The sequence below is a fragment of the Phyllopteryx taeniolatus genome, chromosome 7, assembly GCF_024500385.1.
Source record: "Phyllopteryx taeniolatus isolate TA_2022b chromosome 7, UOR_Ptae_1.2, whole genome shotgun sequence".
Lineage (NCBI taxonomy): Eukaryota > Metazoa > Chordata > Actinopteri > Syngnathiformes > Syngnathidae > Phyllopteryx > Phyllopteryx taeniolatus.
The window spans coordinates 28,710,469-28,728,276 of record NC_084508.1 but is presented as its reverse complement, the minus strand read 5'-3'; the positions used below and the strand labels follow the sequence as shown (position 1 = coordinate 28,728,276).

At 38.7% G+C, this 17,808-nt stretch overlaps 1 protein-coding gene across 1 annotated transcript in view; it reads left to right on the top strand.

The window, feature by feature from the left end:
* LOC133480829 (complement factor H-like) overlaps window positions 1-17,429 on the top strand; it is a 22,338-nt gene extending 4,909 nt beyond the window's left edge. The window contains exons 9-21 of the mRNA XM_061779463.1: window positions 247-411; window positions 1,283-1,450; window positions 1,539-1,697; window positions 2,215-2,397; window positions 2,526-2,711; window positions 2,978-3,148; window positions 11,504-11,609; window positions 11,759-11,835; window positions 12,294-12,485; window positions 12,664-12,852; window positions 15,395-15,580; window positions 16,724-16,903; window positions 17,107-17,429. Of these exons, the coding sequence (XP_061635447.1) occupies window positions 247-411; window positions 1,283-1,450; window positions 1,539-1,697; window positions 2,215-2,397; window positions 2,526-2,711; window positions 2,978-3,148; window positions 11,504-11,609; window positions 11,759-11,835; window positions 12,294-12,485; window positions 12,664-12,852; window positions 15,395-15,580; window positions 16,724-16,903; window positions 17,107-17,300 (2,156 nt within the window). The 3' untranslated portion in view covers window positions 17,301-17,429. The remainder of the gene's footprint in view (window positions 1-246; window positions 412-1,282; window positions 1,451-1,538; window positions 1,698-2,214; window positions 2,398-2,525; window positions 2,712-2,977; window positions 3,149-11,503; window positions 11,610-11,758; window positions 11,836-12,293; window positions 12,486-12,663; window positions 12,853-15,394; window positions 15,581-16,723; window positions 16,904-17,106) is intronic.
* Window positions 17,430-17,808: the final 379 nt, after the last annotated feature.

The following is a 17,808-nucleotide window of genomic DNA, read 5'->3' as shown; positions in this document are numbered from 1 at the left end:
TTGAAATGAAATGCCTTTTTTAGATGATTACCGCCTGCATCCTGCCTCAGCTGCTTCCCTGTGCTTTGGTCCACGTCATCACGACAATCCACCTTTCGTAACTGACTGGCCCTGTATCTTGTTTTTCTTTTTCTTTTTTTTGACTGTATTTTGTATGCATGTTTGTCAGAGTAATGGAACCTAATTATGTAATTGAGTGGGAGAACACATACAGAGTGATTACTAATTGCATCTTCTTTTCCCCAGAAATAACATGTGACAGTAAGGATATCCATAGTGCTAACATTGCTGGTGATGGCAAGCAAATCTACAAAAAGTATGAAACGGCCTATTTTACCTGCAAAGGTTCTCAAGAATGGTTTTCTCTAACTTGTACAGAAAATGGTTGGCAAGGAAATGTGTATTGTCCAGGTAAGGAACAACACTTTTAAGTCTGTTTTTTGTTTTTCCCATGAAGGCATCAAGACTTTTGAAAATTCTTCTTCTTCGATCAGTTAATGTTAGGATGCAACACAAAAAGCTATAATTTTTATGACATACACATTTTAAAAAGTCAAGACTAAAGCAGTCTTTCGGGATATTTTCTAATTGTAACCATGTAGACACAGACGTATTATGTTACCAAAATGTACAGTTCGTTATATACAGTACACACCATTTTTAGAAATAGTACACAAGTGTCGCCAATGTCCATCTGTAGTCCCCGGCAACTGGGCACTTGAAGAAAATTGGCGGAATATTGCAAATGAAACTAGCTATAGCTGCATTTCCAACTAAAATTCCAGGAACTTGCTTGGGACCTTATTTCCTGGAAGTAAAAAGTCCCTGGCCCTTACTGTTTGTGCAGTAGCCCAAACTACAGCTCGAAATCAGGATGATGACACAGCAGAATTAATTGTACTACACCTGTAATGTAGCTGTCTGTATAATAATGGAATAAGAGTGTACAAAACATACATAATTGACTTTCAGCTTTAACAAGAATATGGAGTTAATGAGTTTGACAGTGACATGTACAGTGTTCCCTAATTTCCAGGGGCTCCAAGGTTTTTGGACAAAGTGACAACTATAGTACAGTCAAATTTTAATACTTTTTTTTTATACAAATTCACGAATGTAAATACAGCGAATTTAAGAAGCACTGGTACCACTGAAAATCAGGAATGTTGACATTTGGCATTGCATAAAACATCTCCCTTGTTCTGGAATCAGATTAATAGGACATAGGTCAACCCAGCAAGTATCAGCAGCTCGTTTGACTACACCTTACTACTCTTTTCAGGACACCAATGTAAACAACTTGACCTCAACAATGCAGGTATTGTTAGCAGTAAAAAGGGCTATTACAACGAAGGCGAACGTGTCCAATATGTATGTGCGAATGATGCCGACAGAAAATTCACCGTTACCTGTGAATTTGGTGGCTGGACTGGGATTCAGAACTGTTCAGGTAAAAACACGCTCACGTAGGTTAAATATGTGCTTTCACTTCACTGGATTTTTATTGGATGGGATTCTTTATTTCACAAATAAAACAGAATGTCTACAACCTGATGTGCTCCATGGCTATGCTGTTGGTCCGTTACACGACACACTCTACTACACGTGTAATGAAGGTTATAAACTTCCAAGTAAAGGGTGGTGGGGTGAAGCAAAATGCATCGGTGGTCTGTGGTTTGGACTGGAACAATGTGTGGGTAAGGGTTAACACCGCTCATGTTCTCCTCATGCCTGCATGGATTTTCTCCTTGTACTCCGGTTTCCTCCCACATCCCAAAAGCATGCATGGTAGGTTGATTGAAGACTCTAAATTGCCCGTAGGTGTGAATGTGAGTGTGAATAGTTGTTTGTGCCCAGCGATTGGCTGGCGATTGGCTGGCGACCAGTTCAGGGTGTACCCCGCCTCTCGCCCGCAGTCAGCTGGGATAGGCTTCAGCACACCCGTAAGGAGTGAGGTTAAGCGGTTCAGAAAATTGATGGATGGATGGATAATAACATCACAGAGAATAGTTTTTTTTCAATATAAATCTTGTATTTGATACTATATTGGATACCTAATTAAACACCAAATGCTAATAAGATGGTGTGTCTCCCCCTTTTGCACTACACTACAAATTTACATCCCAGCAGCTTGATTTTCACATTTGGTGGCAAAGTGGTATATTAATTGTGGTTTCTTCAATCCACCAATGAAATGTGTTGTATCTAATGCAGAAAACAATAAGTGTGTGGAAATACCTGCGATTGCCAATGCAAAAATCAAACATCAAAGGAATGGAAATGGACAGAGCCTCCAGATTATTTGCAGGGATGGATATCAGACTCAGATTGACCGCTTATTGTGCGTGGAAGGAAAATGGGATTCAAATGGATTACCCCTTAACTCAATCTGCGTTCGTAAGTCACCTTTACTATTTTTTTTTTAAAGGATACAAGTACACAGGGTAATTTTTGTGAAATTAACTGATATATAAAAAAGTGTTTCATGTTTTTCAGAAGATAATTGAGTATTTTATGTCATGCAGTTGTTGCTGGAACCTGCGGTCCTCCTCCTAAAGTTGAGAATGCCGTCATTTCGACTTCATTTCAGAGGGAATACTTGTCTGACTCGAAAGTAACTTTCAAGTGCCGACAAAGCTATATGATGGAAGGACAAGACACAATCACATGTCAAAATGGCAAATGGGACAGGGTGGACATTAAGTGTACACGTAAGTGAAAGATAAGTATAAAATCAAGAAAAAAGCTAATCTATTAACAACATATTTCCTCCCAATTGTTTTGATATCTGATAGGCATTTATTTTTGTCCTTGTGAGAATTGTGCCCCTCGCTGCTCCCCCGGCTTGCACCTCTCCCCTCCTCCTCCACTTAGGCCCAGCCGCCACATCAACTATGTCTCTTTTGACCCAGAACATCACACACACAGACAGACAGACAATTAATTAAACTGTATATTATATTTCTTGTGTTTTTAGCATACTGCTCCAAGCCCAAAGATGCGGAACAAACCATGACCTTCACTGACAATAAAGAAAAATATATCAATGATGAGGTCATAGAGTATCGCTGTATCCAACCAGGTGAAAAAAGTGAGGGTTCTGCAACCTGTGTAAATGGCAAGTGGAGTAAACCAATTCAATGTGAAGGTAAGGAGAAAGTGCCTGGGGGATGCTCCATCAATAGTAGTTCGTGTAGGAGGCATATGCATCACTTAATTGTTAATCTGACCTTTCTGAAGAAAGGTTGGGGGGAAAAAAGATAACATCAGACAATTATTGTGGACTCAGCACTTTCATGTAACACTGAAGCCTCCAATGACTGAAGACTCTGGTTGACTTACATTTTCTTTTATTCCATAAAAAAAAGATTATGAATTCATGAACCAAATAACCAAATATTATGACTAAATAAAACTCATACAAAATTAGTCAGTGATGGAACTGGGTTAACCACTGTATGGTAGAACTCTATGTAGCATGGTGAATGCGTGACCCGGTGACGAACATGTAGACCCAACCCCCTTATTCCATGTTGATTTTACTCATACCCACTACCCCATCACGAGTAACCTTCTGTGGTGGCATCACGCAAAGTCCAAGAAAAAACAAAAATACACGGTGAAGTCAATTTTGCTGTCACATGATGTCTTTGTGATTAGGTTGAAATGCCTCTAATTTTGGTTGAACCCTAAAGTGTACAGTTAAGAAATATTCAACTTGGGAGATTCCACTGTTATCACCATTGGTGGTTGTTGGATAAGGTTTTATTTCCCAAATGCAGATTTATTTTATTTGATAAACTCTGGTGTACATATAATTTAAAAGACAGACAGTACCTACTGGAGTTATGCATCTGCATCAGGTGAGTCCATCTTTAACAATATGCAATTTAGTTTTCTGTACTTTCACTATGAACAATAATTCAAAAGCCATTGGATGTCATTATTAGACGGCTTTATTTCAAAGACTATTCCTTTGTTTTACAGGGTCCAGTTATTTTAGTTGGAGCCACAACATGTAATTATCAACATATCACAATAATATGTAAAGTGCAGCACTGCTAATAAGTTACATATTATGCAACTAAAATATGCAGTTTCATATAAGATTAATAATAATTTGCCCACAAGGTTCAACGTTATTAACCAGTCTAGCTGGAATACAAATGGGGACAGGGTACTCAAATTCTTAACAATGACGCTAGAAAAAAATAAAATAATAATAATGAGGTATAATACATTATATCGACCATGACTCTCGAGGCCAGAATTGTGTAAACAACACTGCTTACATAAATGCGTGCTTTCTGTCAATCCACTGCATTTCAAGCTTCTCAACACAGAATCTTTCCTCCACAGCTTCCAATTAGGAAGGGAGATGCTGAAGGGCCAAAGAAAATCTGACTAAAAATGCAAGGAAGAATATATTTTGGGGTGCTGGGGGTTCTTTCGACACACAATTTACATGATCCGACTGTTGAACAGTGACACTGAAGAAATTGAGTAATTAGATGCTATTTGACTGCATTAATAATAAAATGTGAGAAAATGATGCAGAAGTATTGTGTCATTTTTACAAGCAGAGGTTTAAAGCCAAAAGCTGTATGATCCACTTCATTCTATCCTGTCATTAGTCCCAATCCAATCCAATGTATTTATAAAGCACATTTAACCAAACTGCTGTACATGAGTAGATGTAAAATATATAAAATAATATAAAATATAAGATATAGCACCAATACCATAAAACCAATGCAGGACATAAAAACACTTTTTACAAAAACACATTAAAATCACAAAATAAAGCCACACACTGCCAACTCTCAAATAGGGTTTGAGAATGCCACGAAGAACCAATGGATTTTTAAACGGGATTTAAATAATAAAAGTTCCTTTCAGAGAGCCAATGACGCTTGCTGTTCAATAGTTGTCGCAATTACTCATTGCAAGGCCTTTGTGAAAATCTGGCTCTGACCTTTCACGTGAGAGCAGTTTGCACTACTGTAATTTCTCGTGTATAATGCGTATTTTTTGCCCAAAAAATAATTGGCAAAAGTCAATAGTGCGCATTATACATAGGTATAGGGAGAAATGGAAAGGGGGAAAAAACAAAACTTTCACATTTTATAAATGTATGCCACCATATAGTGGTTATGAAAAAGCTGTACACTTTCATTCCAATATGCCACCACCACCAAGAGGTTATGAAAAAGATGTACTCTTTCATTCTAGTATGCCACCGCCACCTAAAGGTTATGAAAAAGGTGTAGACTACACTTTCATTTCAATATGTACAGTTGTGCTCATTAGTTTACATACACTGGCAGAATTTGTGAAATATATATATTTTTTTTTTTTTAATATGACTGAACAACAACCATCATTAATTTCTTTATGGTAATGTTTTGTTTAATGATAATGCTTTTCTGAAATGCTTGACCGTTTTTTTATTTGAATCTGATTAAAATAAAATTTAATGTGTTTTGCCTGGTCTTTCATGTTTTCTTTGTATTTGTACCCATCTTACAAATTCTGTCTGGGTAATCAAACATATGAAACAACTGTGTTTTCTCATTTACGAAATAAAGGTAGGGCTATGTATTTCAAAATAAGAGCAAGTAAATAAAGAGAAAGAATTATGTGTTCAAATAAAGTGCTTAACGTCAGAATAATTCTTTAAAAAAAAAAAAACTAAAAAAAATACAGATAATATTTCATGTTTTGATCATATGGGTAGAAGCAAAATCATGCATTGTAACAAAATACATTATACATAGGTAGAAGGGTTTTCCTGAATTTTGAGGTCAACTTTGGGGGGGTGTATTATACATGGGTGCGCATTACACGTGAGAAATTACAGTTAATGTTCTCCCAGTGCTTGCATGGGTTTTCTGAGTACTCTGGTTTCCTCCAAACATGCATGTTTGGTTAACTGACCACTCTAACTTGCTCGTTGGTGTGAGTGTGAATGATTGTCTGTACGTGCATCCTGTGACTGACTGGCGACCAGTCCAGGATATACGCCACCTCTCGTCTAAATTCACTTGGGTTAGGCTCCAGTAGACTCATGACCCTGAACAGAATAAGCAATAGAAAGTGGATGCATGGAATTTTTAAACAAATTAGTCTATCTAACTATAAATAATAAATGACTGTTCACTATGCACAGTGGTGCTTTTCCTAATAATAATAATACTACCACAACAATTTTGTTATGCTAAAACCTCAGAAAATAGGATGTTGTTATAACATCCTATTTTCTGGAGATTTTTTGTTTAGAACTATAAGAAGATACAGAATGGTAAACTTAGCAAAACATAGATAATTTTTTTCACATGAGACTATGTGAGTCCCGGAATGCACACCTCACGGAAATAATGAAACAATGAGTCCCTGCAATTTATCATCACGGAATACTACGGTGGCCGTGAAGTGCAAAACACAACAGCAAATAACTAAATACAACAGCAGCAAATAACTAAACACAACTGCAAGTTAAAAAACACAAAAAGAAAATAACTAAACCCAACGGCAAATTAACAAGCACAACAGAAAATAACTGACCACAACGGCAAGTAAAAAAACACAACCGCAAATTTAAAAAACACAATTGCAAATGAAAAACACGACATTAAGCTACCGGAAGAGGTACGTACTGATAAGACTCATTGTTGACTGGACGAAAGGGAGGACTTGATTGGACGCTTTGACCAGGAAGTTATTCCACGTCTGGCATGGTTTTTTTAAATGAGCGTTACCAGTGATTCAAACGTAGCTGCTGCTATCAAATAATATTTTGACTCGGGACATGTGTAACTCATCTTATTTTGTGGCTCTGCATTAAATAACTATCGCGACACTTCCTGCGTGGTCGACCACACCAGGGTTCAAATCCACTCTTCTCATGTATTGGGAGACAAGTGCCCAGGCCGCTAACTCAGCAACCTCTTTTAAGGCATGTGGAGTTGGGTTTCTTAACGTACATCCGCACCGCCTAGCTCGCTCCAGTTACATATACATACTGTATGAGGTGATAGTGGATAGATATGCTCAGGACTATATTCCGACATTCAAATAAGTATGCGCTCACTGACAGCGCATTTAAATTAGGTTGGGCTGGACAGATGGCGTCAACCAATCAAGTCGTCCCACTCGTCCAATCAGCGGTGCATCTTATGTCTCTAACCAGTACCTACCTCTTCCTGTAGAGTCATCCAATCAGCCATGAGTCTTCTCCCCAACCATTACCTAACTTTTCCGGTAGCTTCATGTCGTGTTTTGTGATTTCCTTTTGTGTTTAGTTACTTGTTGTTGTGATTAGTTATTTGCTGTTGTGTTTTAAAATTTGCCATTGTGTTGAGTTATTTGCTGTGTTTTGCACTTCAGGGCCACGATACAATACAGATACAGTAATCCTCCGCTATATCGCGGTTCTTGCTTCATGGTCCCGCTATGTTGCAGATTTTTATCGCAGTTGTTACTCTCTTTCATTCTGTTTGTACAATATTTTTGTGTTATCCCTTGCTCTTGTTCTCTCTCAATATATTTTTATCCCTGCAAAACCTTATCATGAATATGAACATGTACTAAGATTCAGCTAGCGGGTAGTACAGTCTTTCTAAGGGTTAAAAACTGATGACCAGATCTGAAACCAGTGGGCCTCATCAAACCTGAGTGAAAAGCAGAGGGAGAACCTGACCCAATGTAACACTACTATAAAACAAAAAGAAACAAAGGCACAATACCACAAAAAGTGCATGGTAAAAAAAAAAACATGACTGCTTCTTCTCTCGCCATAGGAATGAATTGGGGTTCATTTAAAATTGAATTTAATCCACTATATGTGGAACGTGGCGGCACGGTAGCCGACTGGTTAGAGCGTCTGCCTCACAGTTCTGAGGACCGGGGTTCAATCCCAGGCCCCGCCTGTGTGGAGTTTACATGTTCTGCCCGTTCCTGCGTGGGTTTTCTCCGGGCCCACCGGTTTCCTCCCACATCCCAAAAACATGCATGGTAGGTTAATTGACAACTCTAAATTGCCCGTAGGTGTTAATGTGAGTGTGAATGGTTGTTTGTTTATGTGTGCCCTGTGATTGGCTGGCAACCAGTTCAGGGTGTACCCCTCCTCCTGCCCAATGATAGCTGGGATGGGCTCCAGCAAGCCCGCGACCCGAGTGAGGAGAAGCGGCTCAGAAACTGGATGGACGGATGGATGGATAGATGCGGAACGTCACGTGACTAAACCCTAAAAATGGGATAGCTGACTTCCTGTGTTTGCTACGCTAACGAGCATGACTATGGTTTGATGACATGAGTGTTCAGTTACTGGAGCCTATCCCAGGTATAACGCTGCAGAAACACGGAATAATATTTTTAGTGAGCGTTTTACAACCACGCTGTGCCCATTGCTCGGCAAAATGCCTCATTTCCGTGTCTTCTACATCATTTTCGATGCGCCACCAATTGGACCAGCATGGAAAATGAATTGGGAATTTACTAAATATAATAAATATTGAAAAATACAGCAAGATGTTAGAAGAGCTGAGAAGCTTAATCAGCAGTTTGTCATCTCCTCTAGTATTGACTTGGGTGAAAATACTTTTTTAACAAAAAATTGTTGTGGAGTCCGGTTTTAAATACATATACGTTGTATATCATTTATTTATACAAATATGTTATGATATATTTAAACAAGAATATTGTCATCTTCCGTGGCTCTGTGGTGAGATCTTGTGTTAAAGAAAGACATTTAAAGGTCCCACGTCTGCTTTGTGACGGCCCCCTTCGCCGTTCACCCAAAGCGGGACGAAGTGTTTAGAGCCATTTTCCCAAATGCGGAAGTCAGTTGCATGTACCGGATTGAAGTTAGCTTAACATGTTTAAAAAGATATACATGTAGTGTATTTTTATTTATTTTCCTCAAGCTCCTGCACCTCCACCGAGGTCCTCTGCTGGCGCTCTTTTGAAAACTCAACTTAATTTTCACATAAATGGAAGAGGAAATATTTCAAAACATTTATTTAATCTAAGGAGGCACGGTGGAGACTGGTTAGCAGATCTGCCGCACAGTTCTGAGGACCATGGTTCAAATCCGGCCTCGCCTGTGTGGTTTTTCTCCAGACTGATTAATACAATACATATTGATAATTTAAAATCAAGCCTGGCTTCAAAAAACAAAAAAGGCTAAACCAAGTGTCAAACTCAAGGCCCGGGGGCCAGATTCAGCCCGCCACCATCATTTTATGTGGCCCACAAAGGCAAATCTTGTGCGTGAACTTCTATGATTCTTGCTAGAATCTGTACCACAATTTCAAATTGTCATATGTAATAAATAATAACATTGATATATCGTAAGCATTTTGGGTACTAAACCCCTTTTTACAGTAACTTGAAGAGTTGAACAAACTATTATCTCTGACTTCTGATTTCAAAACTAGTTATCCATCCATTTGTTGTGTACATCTAATAATAGGATGAGGCGATTAAACATTTATATGGTTTCAGAGTTATAACGGCCCTCTTAGGGACACTGTAACTATAATGTGGGGCCCGTGACAAAAATGAGTTTGACACCCCTGGACTAAACCAAAAATACTTTGTACTAAGAAACTAATATTCATTCATGTATAGGTTGTACAGTGTACTGAGTATGAGCTGTTGTCGGGTTAAAGTATGCCTTATACAAACTTTGTATATAACTGATTCACAATTTAGAGAAATTCAAATAGACCTACAATGTTAGTTTTAGAAGAATGATTCATTCTATTGTAAATAAACAATTTGTTCTCTTTTTGGGATTGCACCTCCTCGTACACAAATAATTACTTTTTGCGAGGGACTTTGCACTCTCTTATCTTAATGTCATGGTTATGCTAATCAAACTAGACTGAAACAGCTTAATCATCACCAGAAAAATACAAACATATGAAGTGGTTAGTTTTATATGCAACTTTTTCAGAGCTGAATTGAAAGACCTATAGTTTGAAACAATGTGGTGTACAGGAGTCAAAAGGAATATGCAGTATACATATATGAAGATATGTTTCTTTCCATGAAAAGATACTACTGAAAATCAAATGGCGGTAGCTGTTGTTAAACAGTTGTACTTCTTTTGTTCTTTCTTGATATATTTAGCCTTTCAGTACACCTTTTGTGTGAAGGCAAAGACAGGCTATTGATTACGATTGCATCAGTGGTACCCTGTGTAAAATTTAAAGAAAATGTCAGAGTTGCTCAAGCACGCACGCAATCACAGGGGTGTACTGTGTGCAGAGTGCGTTCATGCATCATGTTTGGTCATTTTTGTGCAATCCCCCTGGGTAGTTCATCTTTGGACCCTCAGTGCTCCCAGAAGGCTGGAGCTGAGGACAAACACAAGAATTCCACTTTTGTCAAGGTTTTGGCCCCAGTTCTGATTGTCACTACGCAGCTGCAAACCAATATGCGACTGCATCTATTACTTTTGGTTCTAGAACTTTGGGGAAACGTGAGAGTTTCCTTTTCTGAAAATGGTAAGGTAGACTTTTTTTGTTTATCAGTATGTTCAGATTTAGGGTGGGTAAATTGTTGATATATTTTGGATCTAGAAGTCTTGAAAAGTGGAGCTATTGTAAGAGATTGCAGTTTGTGATATTGTAGATATTTGACACCAAAAGATTATTCCATTCTGACTGGACACTTCATTAGGTACAGTTGCACAATGACATCCAAAAGGTTTTACACTTTCCCAAATTTAATTCAACAGTGGCTATTATTATAGCTTTATTGTGTAGTATTGTAGGACTACACTGCATACTAATGAAATTTGTTTCTAATATTTTGGCTGCCATATTTTGCTCAATGAAAGGTGTAAAACAGACAAATATATATATATATATATATATCTTTGTAAAAGCAACATATTTTCATGGAGCAACTGTTGCATTAGATTGTGCATGTGTACCTAATATTGTGGCTGGTGAGCGGAGCATATTTTATTAACACAGTAAAAGGATACTAGCAAGTCAGACAGAGTTGTTTCTGTTTACAAGTTGGAAGTGAGAATGGTGTGTCTCTTCTTAACCGGTGTTGCTGTTTGTTAGCATGTTTGACGTTCCCGGATGTTCCTCACGGCCATGTGTCAGAACCCAGAAAGACTGAGTATCAAGAAGGAGATGTGATACATTTCACTTGTGAAACTGGTTACGTATCAGGGCTCCCCATCAGATATAACTGTACAAGTGGCAGCTGGGCGACAGTCAATGAAGGAAATTGCTTCTGTGAGTTTTGTCCTACTCTTACTTGCCTAATTGTTGCAACAACAACAATAAAAAAGTGTGAATGTGTCCTTCGGTTGCTGACAACAATTTCAAATGAGTGAAGTTGCTTCAAAGTAACTAACCCACAAAATGGTTGCTGGTGTTACTCACCGACAGAAAAAAAAAAAGAGGGAAATTATTCAATTCAATTATTAAGAGGGCACACTTTAAATTTGATAAAGCTAAACTGTTTTGCTTCATTGCAGTGAAGCCATGTGCACTTCCTGAAAACACTCCAAATGGCTATTATCAAATAATCCAGGGTGATGACTTTGTTTTCGGGGCAACGATCAAATACTTCTGCAATGTGGGGTAGGTGGATAAAGACAAATTCATTTAAAAAATAAATAAATATATATATATTAATTCATGCTTTTGTTTGAATAATAAGTAAATTTTGATGATGATGATTATTATTGCTGTAATAGTTATGGCTTCCCTCTCCTCTCAACTCCTTGTAGCTATCAAATGGTGAGTAAGATTGATACCAGGACGTGTTTGCTGGACAAATGGACCAACCATGTTCCGATATGTGAATGTAAGTCTTCACAAGCTTCACAACTTACAATAAATGTACGTGTTATCACGCATAACAAGTACATGATGAGAGAAAACATATTCAAGCAAAATCAACATGTATTTGATTTAAGTGAATCCCTCTTCAACAGCTTGTTAAAAAGGAGTGCTTGTCTATTTGGGGAGGTGAGGTTCTCACCACCTCTAACAGTCATTTTTAGAAACGTACCAAAGAGACCTAAGAACGTCTTTGAGGGCAAGAAGCTGAAGTTACAGTGAGCTATTTTTTTTAAACACATTTCTTGAAAAGCCATTTTTTGTTGAAAATTATTCAAATCAAACTGGCTCAACCAAAACAATAGCATCTCTGGCAGACAATAAACAGCGACATAGAGTACTTATATCAGATACAATCTTGTCTGCAAAAAAAATAAAATAAATCCCTTTCGGTGAGTTTGCTGACTTGTTATGTCTGTATAGCTATGAGATGCGAGCCACCGCCTGCACAGGGAGGAATCACAATCAAAGGTTTACCAGAAAATGAAGAGGGCATCCTTCCTGACCGCTTCCTCACATTCAGTTGTGACGTTCCTGGGAAGCAACTGCATGGCAGCTCACTGCTCATTTGTGGTCAAGATGGACTTTGGGATAAACCAGTCCCTTCTTGTGAAGGTAACCTTCTCACACCAATAGCAATATTGTATATTATGTTCATAGGACACCATTTATCTTTTGAGGATGCTAAGTAAGGGTGCGTTTAAAGAGAGAACATTTCTGTCGCCTGAACCTCTGTTTTTATTTTGACAATATTGCTAATCTTTTCTTTTTTTTTTTTTTTTTTCTCCTGCAGGTATTTCTTGTAAAGTTGGAGAGCTCAACCGTCATCTTCGTGCAGACGAGCTGCCACCAGGGAATCAACCAATACAAATTGGACACAAATTAAGGTTTCACTGTGGTGATGAATATTCCTTGGATGGATCTGACGAAATTGAATGCTTGCCAACTGGGCAGTGGAACAACCCTTTCCCAACTTGCAATGGTATGATCCTATTCTCAGGATAAATACTGTTGAGGAAAAACTACCAAATTATGAGTAGCTTTGATACAACGAAACCTTTAAAGTCTAGCATAATACATTTGGTCAACTTCTAGTTTGTTCTCATTTCCAAACCATTTTTCCACTGAGATCAATTATATATATGTATATTTGGAATATTTGATTTTTGCATCAAAAACCTTTAATTAACCAAACATAAAATGTTTTAAGTAACATTTTAATAATCATAAGTGTGATCCAAGTGTGAATAGTGTAATTTAACCACTGTTAAGACACTGAAACAACACTATCGGTCCACATGTTGAAGTAATGGTTAGCATGATTGCTGCACAGTCCAGAGGGTTCTGTGTTTGACACTGAGCAGTCGGCACAGGCTGTTCTCCCCAGGCTTATTGGGAGGGTTTCTCCAGGTACTCACGCTTCCTCCCACATCCCAAAAACATGCACGTTAAGTTACTTGATCACTTTATTGTGAATGGTTGTTTGGCTACGTGTGCTCTATGATGGACTGGCAACCAGTCTAAGGTGCCTCTCGCCCAAAGTCAGCTGGCATAGGCTCCAGCTCACCCGCAACTCTGAGGACAAGTGGTTCAGAAGATGGATGGCTGAAACAATATACTGTATGTACTCATCCATATCCATGATGACACACAAACGACAACGCAGTGCTGAACGTGCAGAAGGATACAAGTCACCAAGCGTACAAACATTTGACTTTGTGTTGTTCATTCAGTTCCAACCCTAACCCTTTTAATATTGATGTCGATGTATGGTGCTGTCTCGGCTCAACCTTACTCACCATGTTTGCTTTGGACTCTGTGCTCCACTATTTGACCTGAGCCTGTCGATCTCAGAGCCCTGCTGGGTTTATATTCCAGCATTTCATTTATGTATTCAGGACCTAAACCGTTGAGTGATTTATAGACCAGTAGCAGAACTTTAAAATCTATTCTAAAGCTGACTGGAAGCCAGTGTAAAGACTTTAGAATTGGAGTAATATGCTCTGGCCTCTTTGTTCTGGTCAGAACCCGAGCTGCAGCATTCTGAATGAGCTTCAGCTGTATAATGCTCTTTTTAGGGAGTCCAGTCAGAAGACCATTACAATAGTCAAGTCTACTTGAGATAAAAGCATGGATGAGCTTCTCCTGGTCTGCTTGACACATGCAAGCCTTCACTCTGGATATGTTCTTCTGATGGTAGAAGGCAGTTTTAGTAATTGAATTGATATGACTGTTGAAAGTCAGGTTGGAATCTTTCAGAACACCAAGGTTTTGGACTTGGGCTTTGGTTTTTAAAGAGAGTCACTCCAGGTATTTACTAACAGCAATCCTTTTTTCTTTATTGCCAAAAACATTCTGCGATTGGCTGGCGACCAGTTCAGGGTGTACCCCTCCTCTCGCCCGAAGATAGCTGGGATAGGCTCCAGCAGCCTGCGACCCTAGTGAGGATAGGCGGTAAAAGAAAATGGATGGATGGGCCAAAAACAATTATCTCAGTTTTGTTGTGGTTTAATTGAAGAAGATTTTTGCTCATCCAAATAGTTATCTGTTTTAGACAGTGACACAACACCTCAATTGAACTGTAGTCATCTGGAGACACTGCTAGATATAAATGTGTGCTATGATAGTCAAAATTAAAGTTCTGAAGAATTTGACCCAAGGGTAGCATATACAGGCTGAACGGGAGGGGTCCAAGAACTGACCCTTGAGGGACGCCATAGGTCATTGCCATTCGATGAGATTGAACATTTCCAATGGTTACAAAATAACTCCTTTCCTCCAGGCAGGACCTGAACCATGTAAGGACTGTTCCATTTAGTTTCCAACCTGTTCAGCAGTATATTATGATCTACCCTATCAAAAGCTGCACTGAGGTCCAACAAGACCAGAATTCAGACCTTTCCAGAGTCAGTATTCAACCTTATCATTTAGCACTTTGATAAGAGCAGATTCTGTACTGTGATGAGTTCAGAACCCTGATTGAAATTTGTCAAAAAGTCAATTTAAGTTCAAGAAATTGCTGAGTTGGTTAAAAATAACTTTCTCAACAATCTTGGCTATGAAAGGGAAATTTGAGATGGGTCTATAGCTTGCTAACATGGAAGCGTCCAGCGCTCTATTTTTTAGCAGAAGCTTAATGGCAGCTACTTTAAGAGCTTTAGGAAACTCACCTGACTGAAGTGACCAATGGATTAGCCAAGGTATAGCATCAGGGTAGGCTTACGAGCGTGTGTTTATGGTCGACCAGTGATGGTTTACCATGACCTGTATGGTATTGGCTCGGCAAGCTTGTAACCCTAGATGACCTGGTAACTAGAAATAGTCGCTCTTTTTACCTGGTTGGCAAATATAAATCGAGAGGTGTTATCGAGCCATATTGTGCAGTCCAACCTCAACACACCTATACTGAACAACCAATCACATTAGTTGAAATCTAAACTGTATGGGTGTTTTACTGTAGTCTTATATTTGACCATTACCACGTCTTAAGTCTGATTTAACGAATTTTCTTCTTCTTAAAATAGAACCATGCCAGGTCACAGTTATACCTGGTAGTGTAAGCTTGAGCACTCGTCTACCCGACACACAAGTAAGAAAAGGACAAAAGTTGAATTTTTATTGCCGCCAACGTGGACAGATGCTTCGAGGGAAGGCAGAGGTTGAATGTCTACCAAATGGACAGTGGAGTGATCCCTTTCCAACATGTGGAGGTAAGGTTTCTACAGTGTTGCCTTTTTCCTTAGCTGCGGAAGTGACAGAAAATACTGTAACTAAATGGCTCAAATTTTAGGTTTTAGACATTTGTGCTATACTCTCTGGTCTTAAATTGCTGTCTTTATTCAATAGTGATGCTTTTTTTTTTTTATGAAAAAGAGAAAACCGTATTAAAATTGCAGGTGATTTCACAGGATTTAGCTTAGGTGGTAGTAGCGCAACCCTAAGCAGAATCAGAATCATCTTTATAGGACTTGGTTTGAGTCCCACTGCTAGCAAAAGAAATTGGAACTCCAGAATTTCTACATAATTTGTGCGTAAGTCGGACTGCATCGTAGTGTATGTCACTGTAGGAAAAATCATGATTACAGTAAATATTTGCACGAAAATAAATTCCAGGCCATTAATATAAAACAATCAAAGTAAAAAAAAAATGTATGGCTGTAAGTGTTCGTGCCTTATTGTGCCGTGATGACGTATTCTTATGCCAGTGTGCAAACTAGTTAATTTCACAGTGTTCGTAGCCTCAACACCTCAGACCATCGTAAACCGAGGACCCCTGTAAGTGTCGGAGAGATGCTTGTCTGCATCCTTACTGCAAAACAAACTTGTCGGCGCAGTTTTGAGTATGAAGCCGAGGCTTGTTATCCAAATGGAGCGGTGAAAAGGAATAAACAAGTGGAAAATATTTTTTCTGGTTTTGATGGAAACCTTTTCGAGGTGGAAACCGTGGAGCAGAAGAGCGAAGAGTGATGCGTTTATTCATGAAGACGTGAGGAAAAGGAGCCAATAGTAAAAGTTTGTGGCCTTGCCTTGATTTGTTCATTGCCACAATTCTGTCACAGACTTCTTTAGACAGTTCCTTTGACTTTGGCTTGTATTTTTCTTTGATAAGCCTTGTTAGTTGTGAAGCCCGTACAAATGATGATGACAAATAAATGGAAGGACCGGAGTTTTATTGTTTTTGTGCTATTCCGTTGTGGGGTACTGCGGGTAGATTGGGTAAATATTGAATGGCCGTAACATTAAACAAAAATTCAAGGTGGTATTAATACTTTCTGACTTCATGCTAGTGGAAATAAATGTAAATAAAAATGCACCAGAATGATGACCACCTATATTTGTCCCAATTTTGCTAGCTCCTTTGGATTGTGAGCAGCCACCTTACCTTGCTGGTGGGGACACCATCTCCTCCACTAAATTCCGTTACAAACATAATGAGAGGGTTAAGTACATTTGCCAGAATTACTACAAAATGGAAGGGGAACCCTACAAGACCTGCAAAAATGGTGAATGGATTGGAGAGATGAAATGCCTCAGTAAGTCTTAAAGGTTGTTTTACAAAATCTTATTACGCAGCTGAATACAGTCATGCATTTAACTATTTGTTTTTTAAAATAGCAACATAGTTATTTTGTGGTCAGTCTAAACAAACTGAAACGATACATGACTGGAAGTTTTAAATATGTTATACATTTGTACTTACAGTTTATGCTGAATATGAAGGATATTTTTCTTGCAGAGCCCTGCACTGTGAATAGAGAACTCATGAGGGCACACAACGTAGTATTCAGATACAGGCGTGACAACAAGTTGTACTCGGCCCATGATGATGTCATCGAGTTCTGGTGCGCCTCTGGAACAAGACATAACGGCGGACTGAATATGCGGCAGAAGTGTATCGATGGAGTAATGGAACTGCCCACTTGCCAGTAGCTGTTTTTCTGTGGGGGTGGGGGGAATTAATGTTAACTTGAGTCAATAATCATCCACTGTCTGCAGTATATTGCTGCATCGTCTGCTTGTTTTCAATAAAAAGTTCTGCCTGTTGCCTCCACAAGCTCACATATTGTGGACACAGAGCTCTCAGATACACACAGTATAAGGACCTAGACACATAAAAATTGCAGGAGCTTTTATCCAATCCATAGAATCAGATATGGTTTTCTGTGGTGATTTTCTAGTCCATTCGTCCTGAAGAACATCTCTGAGGTCAAATATCACATTTGATGTGAGGTGAAAATTCAGTGCAACAAATACACTAGTTCTATTAAATTAAAGTTTTGTTTAGATGTCAATTCACTACAGTACCTCAGAGAATACATATAATTTTGAATCACATAAAAGCTTAATAGTACATGTATTAGTAACGCGTTACATTGTTCGTTGCTCAAAATGGCGTCCATTTTGGAGTAAGTCGTGCATTCCGCATCACTGCCCGAAA